Here is an 11,145-nt window from a genome sequence, read left to right on the forward strand (position 1 = left end):
TTTTTCTTCGTCCACGCCAGGGCATTCATGCCTGCTCTGACAATAACCTCCCCTCTCTCTCCCTCTCCCTTTCCCACCAAATACCCCACGATACATTACCCATACACTCGAACACTGTGGACACTCTTACCCTGCACCTATTCGCAGTCAAGAAGAAGTCCGTTCCTCTCTTGATAACACGATTCCCACAAGACTCGCCAACTCCATAACCAGAGTCGTAGACGACTCCACGACGCGTCTCCGCCTGGATTCTTATCCCTCATAATCGGACTGTCAAGACCAGCTGAAATTTTCACAAACAAAGCCCATGACACTAAAAACTGGCACCAACCAAGAATGTTTAAAATCCAAAAAAGACGTTTCGACTCCCGTACGGGTGCCTTGTTCACCCGTGTGCACAAGTACGGGTGCCTTGTTCATAAGGCACCCGTACCTTACCGGAACGAAAACACCAGAGAAGAATGTATTTACGTGAGCGTATGGTGGAGAACATTAAACATGGATTCAAAACACCCGAGGTGATACACTCGTATTTGCGGAAGCGAATGACCTGAGCATAATGAATACATTCCCCCGCGAACAAATAGAACATGGACATGGCACAGCTTCAGAGGTATAAATAGGGATGAAAGTGAGTTTATGATAAAAGCGAATTAACTTGCTAACATCACGTTATTGCGTGAAACATCCCTCGGGGTGGGGGGGGGGGTATATTACATAATGGGTGCGTTTTCTTTACCGCCACGAGTTTTTTATTGCGAAACATTCCAAAATGTTCATGGGTAGAGAATGGCTTCATCATTAAGGGCGATAAAGAACTCCCGGACCGCATAAAGGATGTCATGGAAAAAGTGGTTGCTCTAATGCGAGGAGGGGAAATATTGCGGTGAAATACGCGGGCTGGTCGAATACTGTAAGAATAACTGAATGTGCAGGACGCTGAGCTGCTGGGCAACATCGAGGGCAGTGTTCCCAAATAAACCACGCTTAACAACAAAAAACTGATTCGCCTAATTAGGAGTGGCCTGCTGAGTAAACGTAGCTGATTTACGCCTTCCCGGCATCAGGCAACGCGTTCTGCAACGACGCCAGTGAGAGGCATGAGCTTGTGCCTTGACGCAGCAGCAACCTTGGCTGTTGGAAAGGCAGACATGAAGAATACAAGACACATTGTAACTCATAGCTCAATTTAATTACGGAAGCAAAATATTTTTGTACGCGCGGAGAATTGAGAAAATTTTAATTAAATAAATAACAAGGAAGGGGAAGGGGCAAAAAAATGGAATGAGAAAGGTAATGTGGAAAGGAAAGTTTGACGTCCACCTGAACGCAGCCGTACGGCTACAAAGGAAGGCTATACAGCTTCCTCAGAAACTTCGCAGTTGAAGAAAAATTCGCCCTGGTCGAGGATTCGAACTCGGGATCACCGCCTGTGCTTCACTTCGAGTTGTTGATCTATTCGCTCTCGCGCTACAAACGACTAGCCTCCTGGTTAGCTGAGTTGGAAGAGCGACTGCTCCGGTTAAGCGGTGGTGCCGGGTTCGAATACTGGACCAGGACGAATTTTTCTTCAACTGCGAAGTTTCTGAGGAAACTGTATAGCTTTTCTTTGTAGCCGTACGGCTGCATTCAGATGGATGTCAAACTTTCCTTTGCAGAAACTTACTCCACCTTGGGGATTTCCCTTAAATATGGTCGAGAAAGGTAATGGGCATACCGAAAGCTCGCTCACCCTTTCTGTCGCTCTTCGGTTTTGTCAAGCAAAGCTTGAAGCCTACCTGTATATGGGTAGGCCACGGTGGATTCATTTGGCCAAAAAGCAGGCGGTTATGCGGGCATGCGCTCGTGAGCATAATCGTGAGCGCGCTCCTGAGCCTCGCGCGGACCTTGAAGTTCGTCATGCAGAAGTGAGACGAAGGCCTCCGTTGTCGTTGCACATTGTGTAATTTAACTTGTCGTTTAGGAAAGACACAAATAATTTTTTGCTCGACTCTCACGGCGGACGAGTCTTACCAACTTGCTCAACTTCCATGCTTCCTCAGCAATGGTGAACTGGACCCGTGGTCTGCCCTTGGAATCCTCGAGCCTCCATCGGACGACGTGGTCGTGCTCGAGATACCCGGAGCGGCTCACCACACCGACCTGCGTTTCGCCTCGCCCGTTGACTCCGAGGCTGTGAAGGAAGCTAGAAAGGTGGAGAAGAACTACGTCCGCCAGTGGATCGCTGCCCGAGACTCACGCCCCGCGCAGAAACTTCGCGTGGTCGCTCGAAGGGCCAGGAGCGAGCTACTTCGCGAGCGCGTTTTCTAGCCGCCGCGGAAAGTTCCCGGGCCAGACTATCTTTGTGCGAAAACAGATGCGTTAGTGGACCTGCTACGTAATGATGCGTAATGATACGTAATAATGCTTCATAAATCAGTGGCGCTTATTTGAATACGCAAAAAAGAATATTACAGCCGTCTTATACAACATGAAAATGCTAATGCTAAAAAAAATATGGTAAATAGTTAAAGAAGTTACTGGCAACAGCCCAAAACAATAGGCTCTGCCCGACTTCATAGCAAGAAGTATTGTTGACAGCTTTAATCTATATTAAATCGTCGGCCCTGCCTTGGAAGCAAAATTTGACAAATCGACTTCGTAGCCCTTTCAAGAACACTTGTACACTTGTACACTTGTACACTTGTACACTTGTACATTGAATCCAATGATATTGAAGCTGTTGTTTTAAAAAGGTCTGCGAATAAGGCTGCTGGACCTGACGGCATCACAGTGCGGTTGCTGAAGGAAGATATAGATATCCTGTGCCCTATCTTATGTAACATTTTCAATCATTGTCAGCATGCTTCTACGTACCCATGTCCTTTAAAATAAGCTAGGGTCCCATCGATCTACAAAGGCGGCGACCCCGCTAACCAATATAGTTATCGGCCGATATCGGTGCTAAGCGTCCTTAACAATCTATACCAGAAAATTCTTGTAGCCCGAATACATAAATTCGTAGATAAATATGACATAATTTGCCCACAACAGCACGGTTTTCGTTCCCAGTACTCAAAATCAACCGCGGTGCTGTCTTTAACACAAGCAATTAACTCTGCCCTAAACAGTAACAAACTGGTGGCTGTCGTGTACTTAGACTCGTGTACATGTACTTCGAAAAAGCATTCGTCACCGTAGATCACTCCATTCTACTAGGCAAACTGAAGCACTATGGTTTTAGAGGTACATCTTTTGACCTATTCTCAAGTTATTTTCATGACCGGTACCAGATAGTTTGCATTAACAATGTATGTTCTTTGCCGCAGCCTGTATAAACTAAAGTTCCACAGCTAGGGTCCGTCCTTGGGCCCTTATTCTTCTCTTTGTATATAAACGATTTGATATACGCTGATGACACAGCAATAATTACTATAGGTAACAATATAAAAAATTGAATCTAGAACAAACTCAGAATTATCAGGAATTTACAAATGGCTTGGTTCCAACAAACAAATAATACTAATATAAAACTAAATATACAATTTTTCAATCTCGTAACAAGACCGTAAACGTTTCGGCCATCAAAATAGCTATGAACAACCACTCTCTTCTTCATGGAACCACTTACAAGTACCTTGGCCTTTATTTCGATTACCACTTAAACTGGCTAGACAACGTAACGGAAGTTTGTATTATATAGGTGGGCGCCCAGATGTTATGCTTTATTGCAGGCCCGCAACTACTTCGATAGAGACATTTTAATTCAAATTTTCAAATTCAAATTCAAACTTTATTTTCCTCGAGTGCACAAGGAGGGGCAGTCGAAAAAAGCTGCACTGAAAGGCAGCTTGACGGGACGACTGTCCCCACATTGGACAGCAACTAGGGGCACGAGTCTCTCGGGTCAACACAACACGAACATTATACTTCGCAGTCATCCACTCTCACATTACATATTGCATTGAATCTTGGGGATGGACTTATAAGAGTTACCTAGAACCTATTCGGAAATTACAGAAACGATCTGTAAAAACAATAACATACTCTAGGCACGAACATCCGAGTAAACCACTGTTTAACGATGTGCAAATTTTACCTTGTGATGAATTTCGACAAGCAAAGACAGCCAGCTGTGAAAATAACATCATACGACACAATAACTCAATGCATCCTTGTTTTACACTACTTCTCGGCCTACTAGAAATGCTTCGTCTGGTAATTTCAATCTGCCCCCCACAAACAACGCGTACGGAGAACGTCAGTTGCCGTTTATAAAAACAAAAATATGGAACAGCTTGCCACCTGAAATAAAGAGAGGCCAAAATTTTAACATTTCTCTAAAATAATTTAAGCTTGGGTGATGCGAGCTAACTTTGCGATTTTTTTTCCTGGCATGTCGTTTTGTGGTCACAGGAATACCATACGTGCTGATGGTTATTTGGTTTGTGCATTCTTTGAATTCTGTGCTGGTGTTCTGGATTGTGAATCTTGTTGTGGCCTAGCAATGAGTGTTTGTATTTGTATTGTATTTAGAAATACCGGTATTGGTATTGTTTGGCTACTTAAATGTTTCTTAGTTGTTTTTGATAATATTATGTACATTTTAGGGATTTGCCTCTGTTTGTGCACCTTTTGAAACTATAGCGATTATAAATTTTATAGTTGTAGGGCACGAAGATTGCATGTTAAAAAATGGTTGTACTAGTGTTGTACGACAGCCTGTGTTCTGGAGTGTTCGTTTTTTATTATTATTTTCTGTAGCAGAAAGCCTGCATCACTGCATACTTTTTGTTTTTGGCCCCAGGATTAGCCATTGGCTACGGGTCCCAACAGTCTGATGATCCTTTGTATTGTATGATTTAACAAATAAAAGAAATGAAATGAAACTCTCATCGCATTCTGGGCGCACAACATTTCCTTTGGGTTTGTAGCGCGGGCGTTGGAGACTCGGCCGACCGTACTGACGCGTCGGTCCACTTTGGTAGAGATGTGTAAGCCTGCAGACGAAACGATCCGAGTCTGCCAGTCTTGGAAAGCGTTGAGCGGCAAGTTTGGAAATAAATGTGATATGCAACAGCCTGGTCTCCGACGAAGGGAGGGGACCGCCCGTTCTGCTTTTCCCCCTGCATTGCACCACTAGAGCGCAAGCTGCGCCATATATTTGACAAAAAAAATGGTGTAGGCAACGCTGAGTCGCGTGAGATTGAAGTGAGCTTCCATATTTTGTGGCAGCTCCACATTCAGTCGGAACTGTAAGGCTGGAAATTATCTGAATAGGATTGAAAAAAACTGTGATGAGTACAGACTTCAAAAACGTTTTGTAGAGGGGTCTCGAGGCAATTAGCTTGGTTTTATTATTATTATTATTATTATTATTATTATTATTATTCGAAGTTGTCGGCTAACACTACATCTGGGCAACTGTTGGCCCACTTGTCGAATGTGCAAGCCACGCCATTGTCATGCAAACGCCTTAAAACCAAGCATGACTCATATTCTTCTTTTTGTGTAACTGTTGACGCAGAGTGTTTCAGGCGCCTGTGCGACCCGTCTATGTGGCCAAAGGGCTGCCTCTTCAAGCCGTTCCAAGGCAAGCTCCACCCTGGCATGGTGCACAGCTGTGAAACTTCTGAGAATGACCCGTAAGAACGACACTCTCGACATCTATTATCAAAATGCTCGGGGTCTACGTACTAAGTCCTCCGAATTTCTTAGAAATGTTGTGTGCTCCAAATTTTCTACTATTGTTATTACGGAAACTTGGCTTTGCGATGATATCTCATCTTCCGACTATTTTCCTCCGACCTATGAAATTTTTAGAAGTGACAGAAAGTTAACTGGGCCCAAGCAAAAGGGTGGCGGTGTTCTCATTGCCATCGATCGCTCAGTGCAATGCGTGCGGCGTGCAGACCTCGAGACTGAGGAATCAGTCTGGCTTGAGGTTGGCCTCAAGAGGGGCGAGAAGCTGCTCATCGGTGCATTCTATATAACCCCGGATATTTTACCTGCTGAATATAATCTAAAGCTCACATCTATTGAAAATTTTTCCAATTCACACTCCAACCATAAGCTAATTATACTTGGGGACTTCAACACCCCAGGTATTCACTGGAACAGTCTTTCATTTCAGCATAAAAACCATTATGCAGCGCAGAAATGCACCATGTTATTAGATTTTCAATCATTCACCTCCTTGCAGCAGTTCTGCCACATAGAAAACTTCTGTGGTAATGTCCTAGATGTGTGCTTCTCGAACTTGAAAAACGTAGAAGTGTGTGCCTCCGAAATATCTCTTGTACACCCCGACAAGTTTCACCCCCCTCTTATTGTCTCTGTCTCTGTCGCTGCCCAGCATTGCTATGGTGGTGTTGACGATTGTGCAGTCCCGCGATATGCTTTCAAGCGTGGAGATTATGTTGGGCTCTATCACTTTTATTCATCTGCTGAATGGTCTAGTGTTTTTGATGTCAATGATGTTGACGAACAGGTTCGACGTTTTACCGAAATTGTCAGGAGTGGCATGGAAAAGTACATCCCTTGTTATATGCCTGTTCATTCCAAATTTCCCCATTGGTTCTCTAAAGAACTTCGAAGTTCGCTTAAACTTAAGGACAGCGCCCACAAAAAGGCCAAGCGTTCTGGGCTCGACAAGTGGAAAGCGGAGTTTAGTCGGTATCGCTCACTTTGTAAAAGCCTCTACCGGCGTGACCACCAGCTCTATATAGAGTCGTTAGAGGCTTCTGCGTCTCAGAAACCGGCTGACTTCTGGAGGTATGTACGCGGCCGTTCTAAGGAGTCTAAAGAACACATTAGCCTGCTTAATTCCGATAGGGAACAGGTTGAGGATGTCGCCACTAGCTTTGCTCAGTACTTTCATTCTGTCTTTCAACTGCCAGATGGTCACGACGAACGCCTATCGTTTAATAATATGTCTAATTTTAGTACACTTATGTTCGATGAAAAACTTGTCAATGATAGCCTTAAACGGATGAAACCGTCATTTTCCTGTGGTGCAGACGGAATTCCAGCAGCCCTCATGAAGGTTTACGGCAACATTTTTGTGCCTGTCTTAACTTCCATTTATAATAACTGTTTACTTTTCGGCAAATTTCCTCGTGCATGGAAGATTGCTCGGATTTTTCCAATATTTAAGTCTGGTGATAAGTCAGCCGTTACCAACTATCGCCCAATCTCACTCCTTTGTGTCGCCTCAAAACTCTTTGAGTCAGCTCTGCACAACGTTCTTGCTGCCTGCGTCAAGAACGTTCTGATACCAAATCAGCACGGCTTTTTCTCGGGTCGATCGACGGTTACAAATCTTGCAAGCTTCATGACTCAGGCTTCGGCTGCAGTTTGTGAAAACGGCCAGTTGGATGTTATCTATTTTGACCTCAGTAAGGCGTTTGATGTAGTGAACCATAAATTATTAATTAACAAGCTTACTATGTCCGGTGTTGATGCAAGCCTTGTTGCCTTGTTGTCCAACTATCTCCTTGACCGGTCCTTTTACGTAGATGTAAACTTCAAAAGGTCTAGTGTTTACACTGCAACGAGTGGTGTACCTCAGGGTTCTGTGCTGGGTACACTATTGTTTTCTATCTTTATCAATGATGTGTCAACACTGTTAACAAAATCTTCATTTCTTCTCTATGCTGATGATGTAAAACTATTTAGGCACATTAGCAGTTTTCAGGACTGCTGTGCCTTGCAGAGGGATGTGTCGGAATTATCGGTCTGGTGCAGCAAAAACTGTCTAATTTTAAATCCAGCTAAAACAAAGGTTGTCACGTACAGCCGTAAAACCCATCGTCTACTGTTTTCCTACAGTATAGAGGGAGCTCCTTTGCAAAGGGTTGAGGAGATTAGGGACCTCGGAGTTCTTTTCGACAGTACCCTCTCTTTTTCTTCTCATATTAGGCTCATCACCCGGCGAGCGCTCCGAAGTCTTGGAAATGTGTGTCGGATTACAAAGGAATTCTCTTCTCCAGATCCATTTCTAATGCTATACAATGCAATATGTATCCCCCAGTTAGAATATGCTTCTGTTGCCTGGAACGGCATCTCCAAATCTAGTAGTGAATTAATAGAACGTGTGCAGAAGAAGTTTTTATCCATATATAAGCACCGTCATCACAATCACAGTCCGGGTCCTGATTATGACTTACCCATAGTTCCTTCCATTCCTTCGTTGACCTGCAGACGTATGCGTGCAGACCTTACATTTCTTCACAAAGTTGTTCATGGTGACCTTTCTTGCGCGGACCTGCTTAACTGTTTAGAGTTTAGTGTTCCACAGAGGCCCACCAGGTCGCATCGCCCTTTCTTGACCGCTGCGCGCAACTCCAATCATTCTCCAGTGCGCAGAATACAGAATTGCTACAACCGTTTCTCTGAACGCCTTGACATCTTTCAAAGCTCCTTTACAATTTACCGTACTGCGCTGTTGAACACAGTATGTTAAACATCTATGATATCTCTGTCGTTCGTTTTTCTTTTTTTTTATTGCTGAAATTTGGTTTCTCTGCGGTTCTGTTTAACCAATATAGTTGCCTGTTTTTGAAACTGTTTACTTATCATGCTTGTCTTATCATTTGTCTCTATACTCTTGTCATTGTTTTTGTTGTCTTACTGTCAAACTTTGTTCTCTGCTTGTTGTGTATTCATTACAATAAGCTGAGCCACAAAGGCATCTTCTTTTTTCTTTTTTTACCTGTGCTTTATTTTTGTAATTTTCGCTACTTCAATATGTGTCTGTCTTGTCGTTTGTTTGTTTCTTGCAATATGTTTCTTGTATTTTGTTTTCATATAACTATCCGTGCGCCAGCACTCAGGCCTCTGGCTGTTCCTGGGCACGTAAATAAACATGATTGATTGATTGATTGATTATTATTATTATGAACTATAGGCCAGTGTCACTCCTTTGTTCTGCCTCTAAAATATTCGAGTTATCTCTTCATGCGGTCTTGTCTTTCTCACTTAAACACGTCCTCATTCCTAATCAACATGGCTTCATGCGTGGTCGCTCAACTTCCACAAACCTCGCATGCTTCATGGCTGTCCCAGCAGTTGTTGGTAGAAGCCAGCTTGATGCGGTCTACTGTGACATGAGCAAGGCCTTTGATGTAGACAACCACTCGTTATTGCTTGACAAGCTCATTCTGTTAGATGTTCACGCTTCTTTAGTGGATCTTATACGTTGCTATCTCCAGGAGCGATATTGCTATGTAAGTGTTAACGGTCAAACATCATTTAGATACAAAGCAACAAGTGGTGTACCCCAGGGCTCCGTTCTGGGCCCCCTTCTTTTTTCCATTTTCATTAACGATGTTGCTTCTGCCATTCAAAATTCATCTTTTTTGTTTTATGCTGATGATATAAAAATCTTCAGAGAAGTGCGTAATGTTCAGGACTGTAATTCTCTTCAGGCTGATATCGTGTCATTCCATCGTTGGTGCACCAAAAACGACTTAATTTTGAACCCCTCAAAAACTAAAGTTGTTTCCTATAGTAGGAAAACTCAACAGCTGCAATATTCCTATAAAATAGCAAGCACTGCACTGCCGAGGGTGACCGAAATTCGGGACTTGGGAGTACTATTTGATTCTTCTCTGACTTTCTCTTCCCACGTTACACAAATTACCGGACGCTCTCTTTGATGTCTGGGTGCTGTTTGCAGGTATTCTAGAGAGTTTAAAAGTCCTCTTCCTTTCTTAAAGTTGTATTCAGCTCTCTGCTTACCTCTTCTCGAATACGGTTCTGTTGTTTGGAATGGAACTTGCAAGTCCAATAGTGACCGCATCGAAAGGGTTCAAAATAAGTTCCTTTCTATCTTTAGGCACCGTTTCCGTCATGTACAAGAAGACGCAAATGGCAGCATGTCTTGTCTGAAAAGTATTCCTTCCCTTTGGTGTCGACGAATGAGAGCTGACATTATCTTTCTTTATAAACTTCTTCATGGTGATATTTTGTATGATGACTTGGTTGCACTTATCAATGTCAACTTGCCGAACAAACTTTTCCGAAGATTTCGAACGTTCAGAACAGATGCTTTAAGTAGACGACGCTCGTGCATCTGCAGAATACAATGTGCATATAATGAATATTCCGATCGTCTTGATATATTCCAGAGCTCTTTGTCTTTGTTCTTTAATGAATTGAAAACTGTTGTAGCTTAAGTGCCTCTCTGTCATTTATGTGCCGTATTTCTGTTCCGTATTTATTCTATGCAAATCATCATCTTGCTTGTTTGTTTTTTACTTTTCCTGATTTTGTGTTGCTTGAATTTCTGTCGGTTTAAGTGTCAGTGCTTGTAACGCTGAACTTCGTTTTTCCATTTTGAAACTTCCTGAGATCTTGTTACAAAACCTTTGTTTTATGTGTATAATCTATCTCCGTCATGTTCATTGAGTATTTGATTGTGTATTTTCAATTTTTCACGTGCCCTCAACGTTTTGCTGGCCGGGTGTCATGGCTTCTAACACTAGGCTTCCTTTTTTCTTTTTTGGCTGTTTTGCTTTCTGGGATCTCTGTAACTATTTTTACTTTATTGTTTCTTTCATATATATGGTTTTCTGTGTTGTGTTGTCTTGATTTTAGTTTGTTTTTATGAATGCTTGTATATGGTGTACCAGTACCAAGACCCTAGGGTTGTTCCTGGGCACCAAAAATAAAGGTTGATTGATTGATTGATTTATTGATTGATTGATTGATTATTACTATTATTATTATTATTAATAGTCATCATCATCATCATCATACTCTGGTATTATCATCAAACATTGTAAGGCTACTTCAAAAACAATTTGTGAAAGTGATGGTTTCTATAAACTGGCGCCACTAACTAAGCCTTTGTTTAGTAACGCTACTATGAACCTTCATGTTAAAAAGCAATTTTGAGTTTCATGCCAGCGAACCTTTCGCCTGTTCCTTTTGAATTTTGTGATTCTATACAAGTCCGTTTTCTGTCGGTGTCTGAATAGTTTTACCGCATTTGCCGCTTCATTTCAAGCATCCTACATAATGTAGTAATTAACGCCGGAACATTGTTTTCCGTGAAAGAGTGACGGAACGTGAAGAATAGTTCGTTGAGAGCATTTTGCCCCTTCAATAATGTTTGTATACATGACAAAACCTTAACAATTCCCATTTAGGCGTTACATAAAA

General features: G+C 42.5%; 1 protein-coding gene across 1 annotated transcript in view; it reads left to right on the forward strand.

The window, feature by feature from the left end:
- LOC144165180 (lysosomal Pro-X carboxypeptidase-like) overlaps positions 1–4,869 on the forward strand; it is a 77,191-nt gene extending 72,322 nt beyond the window's left edge. The window contains exon 9 of the mRNA XM_077695290.1: positions 2,043–4,869. Coding sequence (XP_077551416.1) covers positions 2,043–2,310 — 268 coding nt within the window. The 3' untranslated portion in view covers positions 2,311–4,869. The remainder of the gene's footprint in view (positions 1–2,042) is intronic.
- The last annotated feature ends 6,276 nt before the right edge of the window (positions 4,870–11,145 follow it).

This window comes from Haemaphysalis longicornis, unplaced genomic scaffold (genome assembly GCF_048455015.1).
Source record: "Haemaphysalis longicornis isolate Haplotype H1 unplaced genomic scaffold, Haemaphysalis longicornis Haplotype H1 scaffold_14, whole genome shotgun sequence".
Taxonomy (NCBI): Eukaryota; Metazoa; Arthropoda; class Arachnida; order Ixodida; family Ixodidae; genus Haemaphysalis; species Haemaphysalis longicornis.